Source organism: Homarus americanus, unplaced genomic scaffold (genome assembly GCF_018991925.1).
Source record: "Homarus americanus isolate GMGI-L3 unplaced genomic scaffold, GMGI_Hamer_2.0 scaffold15794, whole genome shotgun sequence".
NCBI lineage: Eukaryota > Metazoa > Arthropoda > Malacostraca > Decapoda > Nephropidae > Homarus > Homarus americanus.
The window spans coordinates 51,957-78,198 of record NW_024748849.1 but is presented as its reverse complement, the minus strand read 5'-3'; the positions used below and the strand labels follow the sequence as shown (position 1 = coordinate 78,198).

The 26,242-nt window shown below is 39.8% G+C and overlaps 1 protein-coding gene across 1 annotated transcript in view; it reads right to left on the bottom strand.

The window, feature by feature from the left end:
* Positions 1-6,183: 6,183 nt before the first annotated feature.
* LOC121880489 (CD151 antigen-like) overlaps positions 6,184-26,242 on the bottom strand; it is a 30,808-nt gene continuing 10,749 nt past the window's right edge. Inside the window, exons 2-6 of the mRNA XM_042387713.1 lie at positions 21,596-21,693; positions 15,811-16,002; positions 13,358-13,531; positions 10,412-10,567; positions 6,184-6,887 (exon numbers count right to left, since the gene is read on the bottom strand). Coding sequence (XP_042243647.1) covers positions 6,735-6,887; positions 10,412-10,567; positions 13,358-13,531; positions 15,811-16,002; positions 21,596-21,693 — 773 coding nt within the window. The 3' untranslated portion in view covers positions 6,184-6,734. The remainder of the gene's footprint in view (positions 6,888-10,411; positions 10,568-13,357; positions 13,532-15,810; positions 16,003-21,595; positions 21,694-26,242) is intronic.

Sequence of the window (26,242 nt, the reverse complement as noted above, 5' to 3'; positions counted from 1 at the left end):
CGTCCGCCAGCTCCAAGTAAGGACACTCAACTGAGTAGGTAAAATGTATGTTATCGGCAGGGTTGCCAGATGGCCGTTTCCACGGCCAAATTTATCTAATTAGGCCGTAAAAAAAAAAAAAAAAAAACTTCGCCTGGCCGTGAAAAAATGGATGGTCACGGCCAAAATTTTTGGCCGTATTTTGGCCGAATTTTGTAACTACAACCTCACCTAATCAGTGACCTCACCTTTTCACATGTTTACGTGACCTATTGAGCTGACTGATCTTTCTAGTTACTACCTTAGTTGTTAGTTCTCATATTTGAATTGTTCAGGCTGAACGTGTCCAGCATATGGGTTAAGCTTGTGGGGTAATGGATGTTTGTTTGGTTCACACTCAGGATGGAATGGAGAAAGGAAACTCACGATGTGCTCTCATGTATACATGTTGTATTGGATGTACAATGCAGCTTCGTGCTGGGAAGGCAGCATGGTTACAAGAGTGATGTAGAGAGAGCTGGTTGGTGAGGGTGCTCAGAGGAGGACCAGCCTGTGGGTCGCCATGCTCGCCGGCGGGAGCGAGGACCACCAGGCAGGCGGAGGAGGTGTTGCTGGCTGGTTGGTGTAGGTAGAAAAGAGACAGGTCACCACGAGGTCAGGTCTTAAATAGCGGGGGTTGGCATGGCTTAGTAGTTGACCCCCGCTCCGTGGTGTAAGGCGGCGCTGGTTGACCTAGACCACGAGGCATACACTGGGGAATTGGTGGGGTCGGCTACTCAGCGACAAACAGCGTTTGTAGGGGAGAAATCCACTACAATACTCCCCCTTCCCTCCAGGCGGTGTAGGAGACTTGTTGTCTCAAGAGTTGCTTAGCACATGTGAGGCAGAACGGGCGGTGCATGCCTCATGTGAGACAACGGCGATGGCGTGGATGAGCCTGTCGCTGGATATAACTGTCTATATACACACTATCTGTGGGAGAAGAGAGGGAGAAAAAGGGTGTGTGGAGGCGATGAATGTTGTGCTTCCCTCATGGCAGGTACAGAGTCGTCAGATGCGCCTGCTGGGGTGTGTGGGCCTGGCTCAGGAGCAGGGGCTGCGTCAGCAGAAGCGGATGAGGGCTCGTGACAGCAGCTGGGTGCAGGACATTAGCAGGGAGTACCCGAGGGAGAAAAGAGGGGTGTGTGGGTCCGCACTCAGGAACAGAGGCCGCATCAGGGGCGGCAGGGGTTACTGCTGGGCCGGGGTCGGCGTCTGAGGTAGGACGGGTGTGCTGGGGTCGGTAGGACGTGGTGCTTGGGGCAGGAAGAGGAGCTGGTGTCTGCTTAGAGTAGCAGAGCTGCTCTAGGGTGTCTAACCTGCGGTGTAGAGACAGTGGTTGTAGAGCCGATGAGAGCTGCTTCTGTGTGGATAAGCCAGTCTTCCATGCTGCTTGAAGACTGGGAGCGTGATCAGTTTCTCCTCCATCCTGTGTGAGTGCAAATCTCCAATACCTAGAGCAATTGTGTTAAGCAGGAACGCCCCGCCATAAAACCATGTTGGCAATCCTTTACAAGGTTGTTTCGTAGTAGATGTTCCATCGCGGCATCTCTGATAATACTCTCAAGTACTTTACATGTTATGCTGTACTGTATATAAAAAGTATAGCAAGTACAGTAGAGTCTGCATTAATGATAGTACTGTACTCATCTGACAGCTTCTATCTCTCCTTTTCCCTTCCTTACAGGTAGACTAGTCATTTATTGTGTGTAGCTATACCTGTACAGTAGACCCTTGCCATTCACAAGGGATAAGTTCCAAGAAATGGCACGAATTGGCAAAACCGCGAATAGCCACTTTTTAAATACAGTGGTCCCTCGGTTAACGAGCACAATTCGTTCTAGAAGGTTGCTCGTTAACCGAAACCATTGTTTCAATGGGTTTTTGGGTAATTGGTTCCAGCTCATCGAAAATTGCCTAAAGTCAAGAAAAAAGGTAGTAAAGTACATTTACTTTGAGGTGTGTATGTAGAAGGCTCCTGGATGATGATGATGTGAATTTGAAGTGGCAGGTGGAGGAGGAGAAGAGGAGGAAGAAGTGGAGGTGGAGGAGAAGCATTTTACTGCTTCTTGGAAGGATGAGTCACCTTCCATGAAAATGTCAGGAACCTCTGGACTGACAGATTCTCCAGCAGGAACATCCTCTCTCTTTCTTGAAGTGGAAGGCTGAGGGCTTGCATCTTGTTCCTGCTGCCTTTTAGTGAAGAAACTGTCAATTTTTGTCTGTGGGGCATCTCTCCTCCTCATCATTAACTGATGTTTGAAGGAGACCATTGTGTCCTCAACATTACACAAAGCTAGTTATGATTTTTCCACATCTGGGTGCCTTGAAGCCAGTTTCCTGAACTTCTCCCAGTGGTCAACAACATCTTTCAACTCTGAAGTTGACATATGGTCATCACTTTCCTTTTCCTCCTCACCACTGTCAGCCTCTAACATCTCATCCAGTTGCTGCAAGTCTTCAGGAGTAAGTTCCTGCTCATGAGACATCACAAGCTCTTCTACATCATCATCCTCCACTTCAAGGCCCAATGACTGACCAATGGACACAATTTCCTGGTCCAACTCTGCTTCTTCCTGAAATCCCTCAGAATCATGTGTTACAGTCATAACCACATTGGTACATTGGTACTTGTCTCTTTCAACACAAACAAAAGCTTCATCAAGAATAATAGTTGCTTATCCAAAAATTTAACTTGATAATAACAATTTCACTAATCACAATTTACCTTGCGGCCACCACAACCAGAGATGACCATGAAGGGGGTTAGGATGTTGATGGCCTGTGTAAGACCCACTTCATTCTTAATAGTCTTGTCTGGGGCTATTTTGAAGCCCATAAAATTACAGCTTGTTCAATGGGTATATATAAAATCCAGGGATTTATTAAGTGGATGTATGATCATAATTCTTCCCAAAAGAAAGGTAATTTTTCCTTGTACAGTATAGTACAGTAGTACTGGTTTGTAAGGAATAATGGACTGTGAAATTGCTGGTTGCTTTGAAATTTAATATTATTAGTACAGTATACAGTAGTAAGTGTTATTGGAAAATATGACCTTATCTGAGACAAAATAAAATTGATTATGATTTTTTACAGCACACATATTTTTTATTGGCTCACTATTTCTAAAATGTTTGATTGGTGTGTTCTTTAACTAATAGTGCTTTTGGTATAATGATTTTATTTTCCGTTAGCTATTTCTTTATGCATACATACACTATTTACATATTTACAACAAGACTGCCTCGGCTACTTACTCTATATGTAGATATGTTTGATAGACAACCATTATAATAGACAAAAACAGTTGGAATTTTACTATACTCATATCTTTATTACTGACAAAGAGCTCGTAGTTTACGTTGCAGATACAGCACTGTATCAGTCTTCAAAACTCACCAGGGAGTATTTTAACACCTTAAGTAATGTTCTCAAAATCGTGCACTTTCAGTAAAATGCATTAGTAGTTACAGTACTTATTAAGACTTAATCATGCCAGCATTGCACTATATGTGTCCAGGAAACTTTGAAAAAGTAATTTAAAATTACTGGTCTGCTTTGAAAACAAAGAAACTGCTTAACAATGTTTCCCAATGAAAACACTCCACCTAAAAATCTGATGACATTATATTTCAATACAGTACGTATAATATGTCTTCAAAAGGAGTCACTGAAATTATTATCTGTTATCAAGAGTCAAGTCAAGATTCAGCTTTATCATGAATGAAATTTGTTTACCAACAACCTATGATATGATGGGAACTTGCATTATGATACTGTACTTCCATTTGGCTCATCAAATTCATGGAACTACCATATACATATACTCTGTCCTCTCTTTGAGTGTGCAACATAAAGCATAATAAGTGGCACTCCCATTGATAGTGATGAATCAACCAATGGCGCCCAAATCAGATTCTTGTTTCAACAAGAAGCCTGACTCTTTTTCTACCCAATCTACCCAATACGGGGTTTATTCGTCATCCTTCTAACAGAAGCATGACAAATAAACCCCGTATTGGGTAGAAAAAGAATCGGGCTTCCTGTTGAAACAAGAATCTAATTTCCGTGCCATTGGTTGATTCGTCACTATCAATGGGAGCACCTCACTGATTACCATCTGATGGTATCAGTAGTTTATACCATACAAAGGGTGAACACTGCTTAGCTATATAATACAGCTCATTGCTAAGGAAATATATACTTACAGTAACCTTTATAAAGACTGGCACCAGTTGTTTAATATGTTAGAGCTGAATTATTGTGTGTGAACAACTGTACAGCTACTGGTACCAGTACACATTTTCTAACAAACTCTGCCTTTTTCCACCACAGTTTAAACTGGCCTTTTGCTTGTGGGTAACTGAATTGTGCAGTTAGCAGTCAAAATTTGGATAGCTAAGTATAACTCAGTGTGAATCATAAAGCTAAGCTAAGCTAAGCATTACTGTATTCTAATCTGATTCTTATCATATGTACTGTGCATCTGTTATATATCTAAACAACAAATGTTTCATAAAATAAATTTATACCACTAAATATCTAATATAAATAATAATTATTAATCCAATGGCTATAATGGTACAGAGGATATTTTATAGTTTTGTAGAACAATGCATATTCTTAAATCCATTCATTAAAGTTTCTGTTTAGCAGTACCTTATTTAAATATGTCCATTATGCGAGTCACACATCAAATAATTCTTAAAGAACTACAGTACAGTACTAAGGGTAACGAGTACGGTATGGTAAAGCAAGGTGCGGGTACGAGACATACCCTAAAATACACACAACATACATACCGGTGTAATACTGTACTCCATATTTCTTTAATCATATTTACAATTCACCGTTATGCAGACTCTCTTCCATATTTTTTTCTTTAAATTTTTATTTTTCTCCGTCCGCCATACAGTATCTATACTTCTTACCAGTATTTATTATCACATTAAGGTTTCTGTTTATCAATTTCATACTTTCTGTTTCATCATATTACAGAATCCACTTTTTTTTCTTCAACAAAGTAAAGATCATCCCTCTCTTTATCAACTTGGAAGATTCCTCCTCTAGTTACCCTTGTGGCTTCTACATTATCTGTTTATACCAGACCAATTAATAATTGAAGGTACACAATGCTACTCCTGTCTGCCATGTCATCCATCAATATAATTACAGTATGTTTAATCATTCAGTAAATTTAGATATAATTTTGATATGAAAGGAAATTTGTCTTGCTGCTTAAAATTATGAGTGTCAATTTAGTTTCATAATCAGAATTTTCCTTATTTCTTTGCCTCATTCATGGTCAATGAGTTCATGTGATGTAAATTTATTAACATACACACCAACCATTGTACTCAGGTGTCGTACAAATCTTTGAGGATTGACTCTAGACTCTTGGGCCCTTAAGATTAATACAGTACAGTACAGTACAGTCTCTCCTCGACTTATGACAACCCGGACATACGACAGCCATGGTCGTATAAAATATTTTTCACATTACGTATTTTCGAGTCCCAACGTCAGTGATCGCGATGTGAACTGACAATTTTTTTTTTTTATTCCCTTTAAAATGGCTGGCAAGCGTAAAAGTGAGAGTTCTCGTGGTGCTGAGAAGAAAAAGAGACACCCATTTTAGAATTTCTATGTATTATTTTTGCCTTTTCGACTTACGACCTGGTCATCGGGACTATATTTGAACATATGAAGAATGCCATTGCAGGCAGAATGTGGGTGCTCATTGATCTGGTTTGGTTCCAGTAGAATATAATTTACAAGGTACTCTTTAAGTCTTCAGCTGGTTATATAATTTTTTTTGTGGTCCAGGCTAGGAGGTGTCTTCAAATGCAAGTGACTGCCACAATGGGCTGTCCGATTCCGGTGTGAATGAATACCGCACCTACAGTATATGTCAATAATCGCTAACTAGTACAATACTGTACCGAGTCACCTTGGGTCAGTGTCATGGCCAGTATCATGAGATGTAGTTCCCCACTAACTTAGCCTCCCAAATTAACCTAACCTACTCTAGTTTATCCTAAAGTTCTGTTGGTCTTAATTATATTTTCTTTTGATGAGCTTTGTCATCTTCCTTTCTATTGATTTCCAAAGTCTTCATTTTTGTTGGCTCTTTACATTAATTTTATTATAGCCGTTATTTAGATTTTCCTCCTTCATCAAAAATTTTGCTTCACTCTTCTCGCATAAATCTAATTAAACACTCAAAATTTTTATCTTCCTCTTCTGGTATTCATTAGACATTCTCAGTAAACGTGTGTGTTAATTTTGTTTTTAAACTTTTTTTATTTTCACTTCTTTTAATGCCTATTTTGTTATTTCTTAGGTACACTAACCACAAAAGTTCTCGAACAGCTGGGAACGACGGGTTTCATAATAAGCACTATGGCTTGTATCATCTTAAATGGTTGGTATGATTGGTTGCAAAGTGACTCAATATATCGTCATAATATATGTTGCTCGTCTTTACAGTACGTATTTACAGGTAAAAAGAAGTACAGTAATTTAATTTGTAATAAAACTTCCTTCGAGTTATGTTCAGATTTCTCGTTCATTTTGTCATATTGTATGACCCTTAGAGCGTTCGAAAAAATTTTGTGGCGAGTGTATATCATTTGTACATGAAAATATACAGTACAGTATACTGTGTTATCTTTTTTCTATTTTAATAAAATACAGTACTGACTTATCATCCCTTAATAATAGTTTTCATCAATATCTTTGAGTTTTATGTAAAGGCAGCAGGAAAGGATCATCCCAAACACCTGAATCAGACAGATGCCACAGCCAACTGCACCGAGGATCAGTAAATGACGACCCAGCTCGTCCTCAAACTGATGAATACAACCCTGCAATAAAGAACAAGTATTCAGTGACTGCTCGTTCAGTCTATTGCAATAGTAAGATACAGTATAGTGTATTATATAATAAAATTTTGGAATCACTGTACAGTAGTGTGATGAATAACAAGAATTAAAAATATTTTACCCTGTATCAAATTTTACGATTTCTATCTTAGAAAGTTTGCTTTACCTTCTATCTTTCTCCCTTGCACTTTGACAAAATTAAAAAAAAATTACCATTTTTCATCACAGCTCAACTTAGGTCATATGGAAGAACTGGTACAACAGAAGACAAGAACAGCTGGGAAAGCAATGTGATCAGCCTTAGTTTGCATAAATATTTAGGAATTTCAGACTTCACCAATAAGATTCTCATATATGCTGTACATTGGTCCCTCGGTTAACGAGCACAATCCGTTCTAGAAAGTTGCTCGTTAACCGAAAAACTCATTAACCGAAACCATTGTTTCAATGGGTTTTTGGGTAATTGGTTCCAGCTCACCGAAAATTGCCTAAGTTCAACAAAAAAGGTAGAAAAGTACACTTACTTTGAGGTGTGTATGTAGAAGGCTCCTGGATGATGATGATGCTGATGTGAATTTGAAGTGGGAGGTGCAGGAGGAGAAGGGAGAAGAGAAGGAAGTGAAGGTGGAGGAGAAGCATTTTACTGCTTCTTGGAAGGATGAGTCACCTTCCATGAAAATGTCAGGAACCTCTGGACTGACAGATTCTCCACCATGAACATCCTCTCTCCTTCTTGAAGTGGAAGGCTGAGGACTAGCATCTTGTTCCCACTGCCTTTTACTGAAGAAAGTGTCAATTTTTGCCTGTGGGGCATCTCTCCTCCTCATCATTAACTCATGTTTAAAGAAGGAGACCATTGTGTCCTCAACATGACACAAAGTTAGTTCAGATTTTTCCACATCTGGGTGCCTTGAAGCCAGTTTCCTAAACTTCTCCCAGTGGTGAATAACATCTTTTAACTCTGAAGTTGACATATGGTCATCACTTTCCTTTTCCTCCTCACCATTGTCAGCCTCTAACATCTCATCCAGTTGCTGCAAGTCTTCAGGAGTAACTTCCTCCTCATGAGACATCACAAACTCTTCGACATCATCCTCCTCCACTTCAAGGCCTAATGACTGACCAATGGACACAATCTCCTGGTGCAACTCTGTGTCATTCTGAAATCCCTCAAAATCATGGACTACTGATGGCCACAGTGCTTTCCATGAAGAATTGAGTGATCTAGTGGAGACTTCTTGCCATGATGACACAATCAATTTTACAGCCTCCAGGATGTTGAATTGTGTCTTCCAGAACTGCTTCAGTGTTAGTTCAGGATCAGTGGAAGTTGCCTGATGACACCTCCTAAACATTTTCTTCATGTACAACTTCTTGAAGTTGCTGATCACATTCTGGTCCATTGGCTGTATGATTGATGTAGTGTTGGGAGGCAAAAACAACACTTTCACAAAGTCAAATTGAGACTCCAAAGTTCTGGCAAGTTGAGGGTCATGCCCAGGGGCATTATCCGTGAGAAGAGCCTTTAAAGGGAGTTTATTGGTGGTTAGGTAGCTCTTCACAGAAGGGCAAAACACCTCAACAGCCCATTCATTAAAGAGCTGTCTTGTCACCCATGCCTTACGGTTGGACTTCCAATAAACTCCAAGCTTTCCTCTTACCACTTTTTGTTGTTTGAACACCCTGGGGTTCTCAGTGGTAGACAAGCATAGGCTTCAGTCGGAAATCCCCTGAAGCATTGGCACCAAGCAATTGAGTGAGACGGTCTTTCATGGGTTCATGCTCAGGTAAAGAGGCTTCATCTCTGGTGATGAATGTTCTTTTGGGCATCTTTTTCCAAAACAGCCCAGTTTCGTCTACATTGAACACTTGCTGTGGAAGATAATTTTCTTCTTCCATCAGTTCTTTAAACTCCACTAAAAACTTTGCTGCCCCTTCCTTATCAGCACTAGCAGCCTCATCTTGCCTAATAGCACTGAAAATGTCACTTCTTTTCTTAAATTTTTCGAACCAGCCTTTGCTGGCCCTAAAATCTTCAAATTCTGTGCCTGAAGAACCAGGGTGATCTGTCTTTAAATGTTCGTAAATCTCCCTGGCTCTTTCGCAAATAAATTCAGTAGAAACTGAATCACCTTTCATCTGTTTTTCCCTAATCCAGATGAGAAGTAAACTCTCTGTTTCTGCAATTAGGGATCTACTTTTAAACACTCTGGTAGATTTGTCTCACTTTCACTTCTTTAAATTTTTCTATCTGTGCAAGAATTGTCGACACAGTTGATGTCGACATGCCATATTCTTTGCATAGAGCATTTGTTCTAATGCCTTCTTCATGTTTTTTTATAATTTCCTGCTTAATTTGGATTGAAATCGCTTTTCTTGATCTCTTAGGCCCCATGCTGGATTCAAACAATCTCAACACGTGATATATTAAGTTTAAACTTGCTGTAAATAAAGAATATTTTCTTTAAAATAACACCGCACTGCGCTATATATTGTCAATATGTAAAATAAATTTCAAAATGACCAATAATTTGCTTGGAAACACAGAAAAAAAGCGTTTAGTTGAAGAGAGTCTCAAGCAAGATGTTACCTCCAATGAAAAGACACAGATTGACGCCTGTTTGGTGTGTTGACACGCTATTTGGAGCGCATAAAACTAGTTTCCTTTACTTCAATTATGTTCAATAATTGTTAAAATGACTAAAAAATTTAATATTAAACTTTTAAAATTATTGAATAGTATAAACTTCTTGATATTTACTAAAATAGTAAGGAATTTAAGCCCTAGAACCGATTACTGTAGGCGGACTAATACTACAGTTGGTGGACCGCCAAATGCAAGCGAAAACATGTTGAGGTCGGCTCGTAAGAAACTCGTTAATCGAGGGATTGCTCGTTAACCGAAGTTAAGAATCTTATGGAAGGTAACTCGTTAACCGAAATCTCGTTAACAAAGGCGCTCGTTAACCAAGGGACCACTGTACTGTATAGCCATCTGACTACAGTGGGAGAGTGGTAAAGATAACATCTGAATCAACCACACCAATATAGGCTTAACATACCACTAGTTGACACTGACTTCATTGATGGCACACAACTGAGCCTTTTAGCAAGAAATACTTTGTGATTTTCCCTCATATACTGTACAGTACTGTACTTCAAACCCTCTCAACAGTTAATGCATCAAAAGCTCTGTTTTTATATTCTATTTATTAGATTTTCCCTCCACACTCTCTTATCAGGTGGCAGATTTTGGAGTACCTTCACATTAATATTGTACTATTTGTAATACAGTACTGTACTGTAATTTGTTAGATATCACTGACTTTATCATTGTACTAAATGTTGAAAAATCCTGATTCACTAATGCTTCAAGTAATGAATATTGTCAATATTAATATTGTACTATATCTTGAAAGCTCATCAAATCACATTGAAGCTAAATGTTGTGTGTTGAGGAACTTTTCATTTTTTTTTACTCCACACTAGAAGTTTCTGATACTAACATTGTACCAGATATTGGAGGGATGGTCCCTCACACCACAGTAGGGTGAAGGTGTCTTGCAGCAGGAGTCTGGAACACTGTTGTTAAGGTCTGGGTTGTCATGAAGCCACAGGCTGTCTCGCCACTGGCTAAAGGTAAGAGCACCACAGCAGTGATACTGTAAAAAAATGGTTAAGGTGGGTTTACAATGGAAAAATAAAATTAATACCATAATTCCAAACTACTATTGTACAACATATAAATTTTACTAATTTAAAAAAGGTTAATTTTCAATTCCTTTCTTTTTTCCTTTAAAAAAAAGGCCACTATGTTACTATATTTATTCAACGATTATTTATACTTTTATCCTCTTCGCCAGTGAATGGCTCGTCAGCCACTTGGGCGGTTGGGCATATCTCTGCTACGCACTGTTGACAAATACTGTATTGGACATGCACTGGCTCCTGAATATATATGAACCCGCTCCAGTGTTGGTCAAGTCTGGCCTTGAAAGAGCTCACACTCTGTGCTGTCACAACACTCTGGCAGATTGTTCCAAGAGTTCACAACTCTCACTCCAAAAAAGTTTGCACTCCCAGTTTTCTGGACTTGTGGCTTCTTGAACCTTGAGCTGTGACCCCTAGGTTTGTGTAAATATTTTTGTTATAACAAGAACACATGCCTTTATGAACATTGTTCTCAATATGAAATGATCTTGTCACTGTAGTTCATAGCTAAGTGTACTGTACAGTACTGTATTTATATAATAAAAAGGTAATTCATATCAGATGTAGAGATAAAAAGATGAAGGTATCAGATAAAAGGCTTTAAAATGCTTCTCTATAATGAAATTTGTTTTTAATTTTGTGGGTGATGTTTAGAGTAAGTTTGGAGTTTTGGCACAGGTGAGCACAGTGAAAACATAAAAGCCACTAAACTGCTCAAGAATACTGTACATACAATATAAGAAACTGTTGGGATATAAAAAAAATTATCAAGTTTGTTAAAAATACAGTATTTGTAGTTTCACTGAAGTGCTGACTGTGAGCAGTAGCTAACTGGTTGATCAATAATCACACTAGAAGCTGCATTGCTAACTGAGCTGCAAGTTTTGAAGAAATACCTAAAATGGGTATTGGTAGTACAGCAGTAATGTGCTTGCCTCTCGCCACTGTGGCTATAGGTTCAATTCCCCCGGGCCAAATATGAAAAGTGCGTTATCTAATGTGACCCTACCAATCATCATAGGTTTTCTAAAGTACTCTGGTTTCTTCCTGTACTAACACTAGACAGTGAATATTGTAGTGAGGAACAGATTGACTGCCCAAATGGCTAGTAAAGTGATAAGTGGTGGAAATGACAAATAAAAAAAAATAGAAATAGTCTCGAAGTTAACAAAAAGTCTGTACTTTATACGGTAAAAAATTAAGGCGTGAGAGGGCCCACGTCTTAAATTTTGACCAAAATCATTCATATACCCACTAAACATTGTTCATTTCCAGCCAATTTATAAGGCACGCCTCGGGCAGCTGGGGGCTGGTAGGGACCTCCAGGGCATAGCAACAGGTGGCCATTAGTTGCCACCCAGCCTCTGTGGCGAGTGGTGTGCTCACACTGGTTCCTCCCTGACCGGAACTTTCTTTCCTTTGAGTGTGGCTATTTTTGGGCTCTGTACATGCTATGGCTTGTTGCCAGAGCTTATCCAGTGGCACTATTGCTGCCATTGTAGCCCTTCATAAGGGAGAGAAGTCTAACAAAGAACTCTCTGCCATAACCGGAGTACCGCTGAGGTGTGTTCAGAGGTATGTGAAGTGTTTTGTTGATGGGGGTGGCGTTGAAGACCCCGTCCGAGGCAAGCACACTGGATGCTCACGCCTTACCTCGTCACGCACTCTCATGGTTACTGGTATTAGATGCCAAGTGGATGCTAATCCAAGGATTTCTGCACGTCAGCTGAAGGAACAGAATCCACGTTTGCTGGGGAATGTCTCTGAACGGACTGTACTCCAGCTGCTCTATGAAGACCTAAAATTTAAGAAGGTTATGCCCCGGAAGAAACCCCTTGTAATCCTACTCCAACATAAGAAAAGACTTGCCTACTGTAAGAAATATCAAGAGTGGGATATTGAAAAATGAAAAACAGTCAGATGAAGCAACATTTGATGTTACTAGTAATAGGAAGGGAAAAGTTTACAGGCAACTGGGCAGTGATCCTTGTGACCCAAAATTCATCCAGGCAACAGTGAAGTTCCCAGATTCTCTCATGGTGTGGGATTCTTTTAGTTTCTACAGTGCTGGTAAACTTGTAATACTACCACGTAATCAAACTGTGAACAAAGAGTACTATTGAGAGTTACTGCTAGATCATTTACCTGACTCCTTTGACAAGTGTCATGCCCAGGTGTTTATGCAAGACGGAGCACCCTGCCATATGGCAAAACTAGTGACTGGGTGGCTTGATTTCTGTGGAATTGATTACATAAAGGATTGGCCAAGCAATTCCCCTGACCACAATCCTATTGAGAACCTCTGGGGATTGATGAAGCACAAGATACGGGAAGAGGATACCTGAAGCATCCCCAAATTGAAGGCCACCATCTGTGAGGTGTGGGACAGTTTGGACACAGGCTGGCTGCAGCATCTGGCTCTATCAGTTCCCAAGAGACTTCAAGCCTGTATCAAAGCAAAAGGATGCCCAACCAAGTACTGAGTGGGAGGTGAGTACAATTTTTTTAATGGTCGTTCATATTTAATCTTGTTGTACTGCATGGCGGGGAAGGCACGCCGTAAATTTTGACAGCTACTGTATACCTCTGTACCTAAATCTGACTTTGTGTTTACATTTCTGAATACACTTTTACTTTACTTTTATCCTCTTTGCCACTGATCAGGTCGTTAGCTGGCTCTTATTCTTGCTTGAGCAAAGTATGTAAAAGATGTTTGTATCTGTCCATATCTTTGGCCTTACCTCCATCTGCATCTGGTCTATGGCCTCAGTGACCTCTGGATTGATCATATAGTTGTTGTTGAAGGTGGTAGTGAAGGTGTGTGAGAGCTCAGCCATAATTTGTTCCTCATACACATAAGCCAGTACACCCGCCACAGCCTCCACCAGGAACACCAGCAGCAATAGGAACGTGTACTGCAAGGAGAAAAAGCACTGCGTTATTGTTGTGGAAGGGGATGTATTATATTACTGTAGTACATGATCATGTAGCTACATCTGATGTTCTTAATCAGATGTTGTTTGAACACTGCAGGCAATGAAAGTACTATCCTTTATCATAAATTATATACTGTATACTGTATGTATAAACTGTATATACAGTATGTGTCAAACTTGAGATAATTGCAAAACAAAATTAATAATTTGTACTTTTCCCTTGAAAAATCAATCTGGTCTGCAAGTAGAGATGATGATGTACAGTACATGATCAAACTACAATCTATAAATTTAAAAAAATCATTATATATTAACCTTACCTGTTGCATTCCATTTAGATACCAATATATAGTACAGTAGATTGGTTATGTTAAGTTAGTAAAAGATGTCTCAAATAAAATGTATACAGTAGCAATAAAATTGAAAAGCTAATCCTCTTGTAAAAATGTAAGTTGCATTTTAACCCATTAGAGGACAGCTTGTACACTTAAGTATTTTATTCTGGCTGATGCCAGATAATTGTATTCATCCGAGAGAAACCCCTACCTGCTAAAGGGCAATGATCCCTATACAACACATAATCAAATTTATTTATGCCTTCAGAAAGATAATTAACAAGTCTGTCTAAATACAAGCATACAGATTACCTTAGGATTACTGGCTCTTCATTCAGCAACAGTCAGATTCATTCTTCACAAAGTATACAGTACAGTGCTGTATTTAATTCAGGAGTTTACCGCTATGAGTGATCCATTAAATTTGTGATTCATTAAATTTGGCTGAGGTATTATACAGTATTTCAAAGTAACAAACAGATTCACAAAAGTTTTTCTTAGTACTGTACTCAGATAAGTGTGCTAACTTTGTACAGCCTCCTCAAACCAGGATTTTTTTTTTAAATTATCTAGAATGGCAACATTACCACTTAACTTTTACACTACAGGCATCATTTAGTGAACATATTTTGGTATACCAAGTACAGTACTTGTACTGTACAGTAATTTAGTTGAGTATTTAACAAAGAATTTAATAAGGCATACAGGTAAACCTTAATAAGCGATGGGTATCACCGACAAAAATAAAAATCCTAAACTTCTAAAATCAATAGAAAACAATTAAACAACACTCACCACATCATGAAGACTAAGCCTGGTCATCCCCTTTGAGGCTAGGGGAATTGTAGGTGGAACAGAGATGTCACTCTGACTCCCACACAGCCTCTGGGGAGTCTTATGCCACTTCACAAAGTCAAGCTTCACCTCAGAGACATGGTTGTCTTGGATGCCTTGGCCTTCCCGGACATTTTCAAAAACAGAGCAAAAGCACTTGTCACAAAAACAGAGAGAACGATGATAGCAAAAACAATGATAACGGCCAACATTGCTCGCATCATTCACAAAAGAAGAGGTGAAGCACTTTACATTCACAAAAACACAGAAATATCACTTGACAGTCACCATAACACAGTTCAATCTAGATGTTAGTGCTGTCCTTTCACTATAAGAAAAAAAAATTATAAGTACAATGTACAGTAGCTAAAACAACAACTGTATCTGTGCAGGTTGGGGTTGATATACTCCGAAATTTTACGTGTGACTAATGACAGCCCTCCTATACCAAAATTTTTCATCTATGGTCTCGTATTGTTTCCCACAAAGTATGCACAGATAGTTGTTTTAGCTTCTGTACATACAGCCAACGACACTGAACGATAATCGTGGAGCTAAACGCTGGCAGGGAGATGCGATGGACAAAGTACCAAGCACAGGACTGTAGAGAGCAGGTTGGCGGCGTGCGGCTAGATATTAGCAGGGCTGACAAGAGATGCATGGTGCATAGAGTTTAATATTGTTTCCTTATAAAATGTCACTGACGATGTAGAAAAATATAATCTGCATTGCTGGAATCCTTGCAAGACAGAGATTAACCCGAGTACTGTACTGTATATACAACCCATAGTTTCCACAAGAAATAAATTTTCCAACTAATGGATATCATTAAAGCTATTTTTTTTTTATCATATATAGCGAGATGGTCTTAATTCATGACCATCGTTAAAGTGGAATATCGCTGAACGAGAAATCGTTTATTAAGGTTTACCTGTATACAATAACCAGAAACACAATACTGTATAGAATTTACAATACTTAGTAGCCATAATTTTTTCATCATTCATGGCATACAAATAATTTTCATCATATTATTTTTCATTAGTAATGACAAATTTTCCAACTACAGTTTTAATGGATGCAACTCACCACGAGCAGGTAACAGCGGTCCTCCTTTAGGATGGCACAACACGCAAGAAGAGAGGCAAAAATGACAATTATCCCAGCCAGCAGTAAAAGATAAGCAGTTGATGCATAAGTGGTGGTGGTGAGTAATACTACATATTGGTGCTTCTCGGCCAGTGTCCAAATGGCCACTCCTAGTACTGCACACCCACCAAGCTGTAGGGAAGAGGTAGATCAGGAGAACTGTCTTCATCTATATTACATGTTTTACAAGATCATGAAAGATAATGATTAGTAGTTAATAGGTTGGACCTAAAAGTATATTTATTGAAAATTAATGCAGTTTCTTACGACTAAAATTATGACATTTGGGGCATAATAAAAGGCTGTGAGAGCAAAAGGCATTGATAACATGACTTGTTATGTAATTCATAGTCTGATTAGGTTACTTGATTTATTACTAGCGAATTGAATTTAACGACAAAACCGTTTATGATAACAGTGAACTAAAAGGAGAGATAAAGGAAATATGAATGGCAAAGAAAGTATACAAGAGACCTGTAACTCCTAATTACAGTATCCTGAAATTTGTTGTTACTGTACAAAGTACTGTACAGGGTAGTAGTATAATAAATATTTTATAGTCTGATAACAGATCACAAGTTTTTCGTCATTTATAATCTAAGAAAAAATTACAATAGCTACTCTATTGTGCATTTTAATGAAATGTGAGGGGTCACCTGAAGATTTGCTCCCCCTCAGTTTAACCTACCTGAAGTTTAACCATCTCAAGTTTGTTCAGTTGATTAACTGCCTTTCAATGCTAGTTTTGCTATACAGTACTATGCACAACAATACAAAAGAATGCACAATTAATTTATTCAATTGTATTTTGCAACCATATTGTTATTCCGAGGCATAATTTGGTTATATAATGTTTGTAAACTCGGTTTTTTTTTAGTATTTTCTGTCCCAGGCAGCAGTTATTTCAGTAAGCTGGGGGAGATTTTCTTGTATATGGTGGTGTATGACATGGAAGAATTTTCTAGAATGTATTGCGTCATTTTTGTTATGATTTACTTCCTATTGTAAGCCTCGATCAGAATAGAACGTACTAGAAATTGTTGTGGGCATTATAAGGTGAAAAGACTATGGAATTGTACACTGATAGTGTGCTGACTATATATTCAAAGAGAGAAGTCCAGCTGTGGAGACATTACCCTGTCAACAGTGTTGTAAACAATTAGTGTTTATTAAAGAAGACTACAGTACAAAAGTGTTTCTGTGACCTGGTGGAAATCTACCTGCCTGTTGGTTGTCTGAACACTGATACCGATCGTCGGGAAATTACCGGAGACTGGCGGGAAGCCAGTAGTAATTTGACAACACTTGTGATATATCTTCTGCATCTGTACACACGGCCTGGCTACTGGTAACCAGCGGTAAAAGAAGGGTCATAACAAACTTATTGTGCATACTGTATTACTAAACAATACCCAACGAAGTGTACAGTATCTGTATTATCTAATAGACTTAGTGCATTGTTTTATGTTTTTGTCAAAAACGTAAAAGAAGGCACAGTAAGTTATTAAACAGTAATACAGTATCATTGGATATTCGTAAAAGTATAAGTTCGATTAGGTTAGGTTAGATTAATTTAATTCTATTGCTTAAAAAATAGTCATCCAGATGGGAATAGTCCATGTAGGATGTAATGTGCAAGTACCTCCTGTACTACCATAAATTGAGCGGGAAAAGGATCATCAAATTGGTAACTTCACAATAACTCAACTGTCAGGTAGAGCTTGAAAACACTTGTTGGTAGAATCACTTGAGACAGGTAATGAGCCTGATTGTATTCTGCTGGGTTCACTCTGTCTTTAAAATGCATTGCCAACCTCAGGCAGTGGTAGCTCTCTCCTCACCACATCACTGCTATGGGGGGGGGGGGGATCATCTGAAGAATATACCCCCCACTGTCCGTCTAGAGATTATCCACCCTAACCCACTTATACCAGAAGAATTTCGCCCTCATTGTCCACCAGAATATTCTCCACCCCATCCTGCGCCACCAAAAAAGTGATGACCACTAGTAATCATGAACTTACAACATACCACAGTTAGAACCTCAGCAGTGGTGTCTTGTGTAATTAAATCCTTTTAAACCTGTACATACTCCATTACCACAGCAAAACAAACATTGGTGAAATAAGACTTCTTGTTTCTCTATACTGTATTACATTGGTTTTACCCTTTAAAACTGCCTAAATTACCTGGAAGCTTTTCTTTAGTTTAACAGTAATTTTTTGAGCTGCGAAAGAACTGAAGTACTGAACTTAACAATTAGTGCATAATGACAGTGACTAGGCTGCCTGTGTCGGCATTGATATGCAAACGTTGATCGTATTTCGCCTGGAGTGCGCCAGGCAAATGATTTGCAGTGGTCTCCTGTGCGACAGATGCTCTCTTACATTTTCATTCTTTATTAAGCGAGGCCAATCTCACAACTTGTTCTACATTATGTTGTATAGCATCACTGGGAAATTAAAAGTTTTTAACCTTTTCCATACTGTATGTACTTTAATTAACATTTATAATCTAAGCACTTACAGAGTGAGGCCCTGGGGGTACAGTATGGGGGTGTTTTAGGCCATGATATTATACAGTATACTTCTGTTACAACTTGTCTGTGAATTCCTCTTAAGATTAATATTGTTTTACCGAGGCATAAATTTGTATTATAATCTTGTAAACTAGGTGTTTTGATTGTTTTCTGTCCCATTCAGTAGTTATTTTGGGTAAATTTACGTTTTACTTTTACCTTTATCCTCTTCGCCACTGATTGGCTTGTTAGCCGCTTGGGCGATCGGTCACGTCTCTGATTACTTTTCCTTTTTATTTATCTTCTTCGCCAAAAGATCGGCTCGCTAGCCGCCCGGGTGATCGGTCACGTCTCTGTCACGCACTGTTGGCAAGTACTGGGCATGCACCGGCTCCTGAATGTACCTGAACCCGCTCCAGTGTTGGTCAAGTCTTTTCTTGAAAGAGCTCATACTCGGTGCCGTCACAACACTCTCTGGCAGATTGTTCCAAGAGTTTACAACCCTCACTCCGAAAAAGTTTGCCCTCACAGTTTTCTGGACTTGCGGCTTCTTCAATCTTGAGCTGTGATCCCTTGTAGGTCGAGCGTCCGCCAGCTCCAAGTAAGGACACTCAACTGAGTAGTGCCCCCTGAGATGCTTATACACCCGTCTGTAGTATAAGCTAGGCAAGTTCAGGTGCTCCAATCTCTCAGGGTAGCTGAGGTGCCGAAGTGCAGGCACCAGTCTGGTGGTCATCCTTTGAACATTTTCAACTAACTGACAGTCCCTAGCATATCTCGGGGACCAGATGGGGTGACAGTACTCTAGATGGGGAAACACTTCACTCCTGAAGATCGTTACGAGGGACGGACTGTCTAGATATCTGAACGACCTTCTTATAAGACCCAATAATTTATTTGCCTGATTTACCTTCTTCTCGCAATGGCCCGAGAACTTCAGCTCATTGTCAACATACACACCTAGGTCCTTCTCACATTCAGTCTCAACTAGTGCAGTTTCTTCATCCCGTTGGGACATATGATACGCCTCCTTACCGTTGGTACGCCCCAGGTGCATCCTCTTACACTTCGTGACATTGAATCTCAGCAGCCATTTCTTCGACCATTCCTGGAGCCCACAGAGGTCCTTCTGTAGCTTTTCACAGTCCGCTCGGTTCTTAATTTCCCTGTTCTTGTACAACAGTTCTACAACACCTACAATATCTGGTTGGTGTACTCTTAGTAGTGTTTCAAACTCCTCTCTCTTTTATCAAGGAACGTGTCACACCATAACCACCACTTGCTCCAACTTGACACCAAGAGAAGAAACTGCTTCACGAAGTTACTCAACCTCAGTGAGCACCGTTTCAGAACCAGTTTCCCATCCGACTATGAGACCGAGGTATAGAGGCAAGTGTGCCTGCCTGGTAAGCTGAGAGTCTCTTCTGTGGCTGACGGTGTTCCTCTTCTCCAGGGGTGTGGTCGACGAATTGTATTAAGGACTACTGCTGGTGGTTTGATGGTAGTGGACTACGGCGTTAATCCCTGGTTCCTAGACTTGCTACCTGAGCTGCCATTTCTATCAGGTTTTTGTGTTGTATATGGTATGTGTATTTAATGTATAATGTAAGAATAATTGGGTAATATTCTGGTGCGTTTTGGCAAATGCATAGTTGTCACTTTTGTTTTGATAATTGCTTATTTTGTTTTACATGTGTTATTCAATGTACCTAATTAACTAACTTAATCAACGCGTAATATAAATGTTATTAAATTACTTAGTTTGCATGTACAGTAATCTTCTTATCCCTTTCATAATTTAAATTTGCCTGTCACAGGACAGTGATTCTTGTGTGTGTGTTCCTTACTTGTTGCATCCACGCATTTCAACCCCTAGATTATTCACTGTATTTTTACTTGTCAACTTTGCCTTTCCTCAATGTTGTGGGTAGTAAGGAGGGACATCACTATTATCCTACACCCTAACACCTGCCTCTATCACCAACTACTAACACCTGGTGAGAATGGAGAGGAACAGTGTGTGTAGGGGGAGAAGGGTGGAGAGGAACAGTATGTGTGTGTGTGGGGGGGTGGAGGAGAGGAACAGTGTGCGTGGGGGGAGAAGTGGGGAGGAGGTTTACTGGGTGAGTGATGAGGGCGGGTGCATATTATATAGGGAAAGGGAAGAGGGGTACACAGATGGAAGGGTAAGAAGATAAGAGGGAGGTGAAAGGGAGAGATAGATGGGAGAGGTGAGAGAGGACAAATGAGAAGAAGGGGGAGAGAGAGGTGAGAGGGGGGGGGGAGTCAGCTGCAGGGGAAGGCGTCGGCTTTTAACAGCGAGTGGCAGTGTTTGTGTGAAGACAACGCAAGAGTTGGGTCTCAAACCACACTGAACTCAACTTAGAGGTCACATAAAGATTAGCCCCCACAAGGTGCTTATTTCACCTGATAATTAAACACCTTAACGCTACCTGGGGGTTAGATTAGAATATGATAAGGTAAGTTAGTGCTAAGTTAGGTTATTATATAACAGGAGAGGTTAACGTTAGGTTGTGTTACGATAGGTTAGCGTTAGGGTGTTTAATCATCAGGTGAAATATGTTGGTGCATCTAATCTTCAGGTGATCCACAATTTCTCGTGAGTTAGGTTAGACTCTTAATTTGACTATTCATGAATAATATGTTACATTTGTATCTAAAATATTAATCTTATTTACATTACAATTTGAATTTAAAGAAAATTATACTGAAATTATTGATGACGTCAGTATCATAAAAACACCTATATTATCTTACACACACGTGAACACGGACAGAAATACACACCCAAATCTATATGTAGTTATTTACAGATAGTTATAGACAGACATACACAAACAAGGAGGGCGCGACAAACAGATGGTCTTGTAATAGAGAGGTAGATGGCGGGTGAGTGTGCCTGGTAAGTATGATAATGAGTAAGTTTGTGGCGGGTAAGTAGGTGATGGGTGAGTGACTGGTGGGGAGGTGGGTGTCAGATGATTGTGACAGGTGAGTAAGTGGGTGACCGGGATGTTGATGCTGCATCTCTTAATGTTTATTTGGCTTACACCGCCAGGTGTCAACACACTAGGGCTACGGTGAGGTTAACATCAGTCGCCAAAACTCAACCAGAAACGCGCATGTATGTGTGTGTGTGGGGGGAGGGGGTGGGGTGAAGGAAGTGAATACTCGAGAGTAACTTACCAGGAAGATAAAGTTGAAGATGAACAGCACATATTTGAGAAAGTTGATGCTACAGCAGCCACGGTCCCTCGGCGGCTTCCTGTACGATGTGTCTGGCCCTGTAGTAGAAGAAACTCATCATAGTCGGGGGTTGGGTTGGATCGGGTTAGGATAGATTAAGTTTATGGTGTCCATACCTGTACACAATAGTCCGGATGAGGACGTACGTGACTTAAAAAAGTTGAAAGACCATTTTCTTGTTTTCAAGGTAAGCCCTGCTGCCATATGGCATCACAAAAATTATGGCCAAGTCCCAGGTTGTTGATCTGACTTTGCTCCATTTACACACAATTGCAGGGTCTCAATTGTTTCTCGAACTATTGACAACACAACAAGGGCAGTGGGTTGGGGAGGTACAGTACAACTAGGCGTAACACCCCACACCACGGGCTCATAGAGGCAAGTTTATTCCGCAGGCCTCACACTGACTCACAGGGGCCACTATATTACACTGGCTTGGATATCTGCGAACTACTAGTAACCATGCCCCGGGCTAAACATTATTTTGGCGAACCGTGTCCGTGTTCAAGTGGTTAGCAAACTCAACTCGAAGACAAATGGTCCTGGGTTCGATCTTAATGGGGTGAATCAGTTTTACGCCAATTGTCTCTGTATCCAGCAGTAGTTTGAGATCAGGATGTTAAACAACTGATGGGTCGTTTTCAACACTAATGACGAGCCAGTGCAGTTGGAGAGGGGTTCAGTTTTCCCGGGCTACCTCTTCACTATCAAAACCGGGTCATACACTACACATAGCCCAGGTCTGGTTGTTGTGATGACGGCAGCTGAAATGCATAAACAGATTCACTCTTTGAAAGCCTTATGGCAGGTCATCGTCGAGAGATCACCCGAAGATTAGACAACCCCTAACCTAACCCATTTGTTAACGATAGGGTGGCTAATCTTTAGGTGAAATACGCTGGGGTGTGTAACCTTTATATGATCCATCATCAATATTAGATGGCAGTACGGTAATACATATTTACCAGATGCCACTGTTAATGTGCGCGCGTGTGGGTGTGTATATACTGTACAGTATGTCTGTCTCTCCACGTGTGTGTGTACGTATACTGTGTGTCAACATACAACTACGGCACCGCCGGCCACTAGCATGACATCATGCTCCAGAATATACACCCACACTAGCTCTCTCCACTGAATTTCATCATCACAAATTCGACATTAATCATCACCACATCTTTATACAACCATCACATACTACAGCTGTATCATCTAAACCTCCGCTACAACACTACGTTATACATCACATTACAGAAAATGAACCCATACAACGAGTAATACAAACCATGTATTCGTGACACACATACATACACGCCACCTGGTCTTACTATCCACCCCCTTCCCTAGCAGCAGCTTGTTAACTTGAGCCTGAGGGCGGCCATACATACCTCCGGGTTACGTGTCAGGCATTGGAGGGTTGTGAAGTCCCTCTGGCGGGTGTTACGATTCAGTTTCGTTTTAATGTTTGATTGGATAGAATTTTGTGTTTGGATAGTAATTTTTGGGTTGATTATATTTACGTGTTGAAGATTTCCATTTTCGTGATTTGGTTATTAAAATACATCGTTCAGTTACAGAATCTATGGGGAAAAATCACAGAAAAAGTCGCCTAACCTAAACAAAATCGTGACTTTTTGTGACTTATTTTCCCTGTTTCTTTCTGTGACTTTTTTCTGGCTTCGTTTTTCTGGTCGCCTATTTATACATGTTGCTGACCATTTACGTAGGTTTCTTGCTATGATCATCATTCAGTTGCTTTAATCATGTGGTGAAAAAGTTTGCCTAATGGTTATTGATATTCCTACTATCCAAGTAATGGCAGCATCCATCACCAAGCCTGTGCCGACAACCTGGTACAATACAATCATTACCTAATATACGGTACATACATACTGCCAACATCTTTCATGACAGTAGTAGCCTTGTGCTGACATTAACATATTCATCAAGTACGGTGTGTCAATAAATCCTCTACCATTACTGTTACCGCCCGCACTGTGCAAGCGGTAATGGTGGAGTTTAGGATAACATATGTGGGTGTTATGATTACGGTAATGCGGAAAAAGAGTTAATAAGAACACAGAGTTAACGAGTAAGTTGACGTAGCAGATCTGCTGAAACTGCACGATGACGCTTTTCATCTGTCCTGGGTGGAGCGGTTGAGGACAGTGCCGAGTTGTGAGCATTACGGTTATTAATTACAGGCAGCAAGCAAAGGCGACACGTATGGTAATGATTTCTGAACGTTCGCTGGTGTTGGTGACACTGCTTCCTTCTTGTTTGTAATTATTTTTTTTTCTTTTGGGGTATGTTAATTGTTGATGTTGTTTTTCTGTTCTTGTGGGGTCAATATGTGATGAGATCAATATATGATGGATGAACATGGTGGGTCAAAATATGCCCGGTGTTGTCGATTCAGTTATTTTACAAGTAACTGATCTGTGTGTAGATCTGATTCTTTTTTCTCTCGTTAATGTCTCATCTGTGGTACTCGAGCTATAAGGTATGTAGATAAAGATAGATGTTCAGTAGAATTGTCATACAAGTTTACAATTGGTTCAGCATGTATATAGACAACACAGGTATACAGTTCAGCATATATATAAACACAGGTATACAATTCAGTATGTATATAAACAGGTATATAGACAATGCGGGTATATAGTTGAGCAAGTATATATAGACAATACAGGTATACAGCCAATAACTTTTATTAAACCTCTCACCCCTACCACCTTACAATCACCACAGAGGGTGCGTACCGCGCTCGACCTTGAGCAACTCCAACCCTCCTCCTCCTCCTCCTGCTGCTGCTCCGTTAAACCATGGAGATAACCAGAGAACATGGGGCGCCGGTGCCAAACTACCCTACCCCGCACACGACGGCACCACCGCACTCACTACGCACATATCCTATTTCATTAACGTAAGCAGATACTCCAATACAATCCTTATATTATCACACGATAAATTTAAAACGCATACCAAGAAATATATTAATTACAACTGGCACGTTAATAATAATGCTTATAATTAACGATATATCGCCTGTTTGAAAAAAGAAAAGGTGATTATGCCATTGTTAAACCAGTGTGATTTGTTTAGCGAGGTTAGTACAATTTCAAGAACAAAATACACGCGTATCCTGTAGACATTTGCACTTCGCATAGACACAAACAAGTAAACATCACCAACACTGATGATGACGCAATGATAAAGTATACAATGCCGAGACGATTCTAGGACTAGGCTACGTCAGTAACTAACCTTTAAAATTAGGAGAAAATTAGGGACCTAATTATAAGACCTAAACTTAGACATTTCACAAATTTAAAACTAGGAGAATAGTGATGATATCATTGTAGAGTTTAGCTTAGATGATTCATCGGGCCTTGGAATATTTGTGCTGCAGTTCCCGCCATATAACGGATCTGCTGAACTCATCAATGCCAGCAAAGATTATACAATACACAAAACGAGTAACAAGTAAATAAGAGCTAGGATCACTTAAAGATTAACCACCCCAGCTTATTTCATCTGGTAATTATTAAACAACCCTAACTTCTATCTGGGGGAAGCTGGATTTGGTTGGGTTAGCTGTACAAGTAGGTTACGTTAAGTTAGGTCAGCGTTAAGGAGATTAATCTTGAAATGAAACAAGCAGCGGGCTAATCTTCAGGTAATTTATAAGGTATACTGATACTGTACAATTATAAAACCATTAAACCTGTTTATTAAGCAACTATGAGACCGCGAAACTCATAGTATGAATTAATTAGAGGCTTAAAAAAGTCAGTGCATTTATGGCAAATTACATTGCCATGAAGCCTAATGCTAAACCACAAGAACATGACACATAATAAACGGATTAACCCCAAGCCTGGAGCTGGCCGACGCTCCCCTAACAAGGAGTCACATCTCCTGATTTATGTACTATATGTACTGTACAGACCTGTAAATGTACTGAATGAATATTATGTCTATATCACATGTAAGTTTATTTATTTTCAGCCACCGGCTGCAACTCTATTAAACCGTTTATTATTATTATTATTATTATTATTATTATTATTATTATTAAGAAGCTATAGGTCCAGGAAACTGTGAGGGCAGACTTTTTCGGAGTGAGAGTTGTGAACTCTTGAAACAACCTGCCAGAGAGTGGTGTGACGGCACCGAGTGTGAGCTCTTTCAAGACCAGAATTGATCAACACGAGCAACTTCAGATATATTCATGAGCCGGTGCATGCCCAGTACTTGCCAACAGTGCATAACAGACACGTGACCGACCGACCAAGCGGCTAACGAGCCAATCAGTGACGAAGAGGATAAAAGTAAAAGACCATTAAGCAATAAACTAACCATCAACGGAAAAATAATGTCATATTTCCCCACCAAAAGAAAGTTTGTTTCACTCTAGTTTACCTCTAAGCTATAATACGCAGATGGTCCACACCTTGTAGTAAGTATACAGGTGATTTATGGTAGTTAAGCAGATGGTACTTGCCGTGCAGTAGGTACAGACATTATTTGTGGGAGTTGCCTACTGCCTAAAACCCAACTGCTTTTTTTTTTTACTAAAACCCA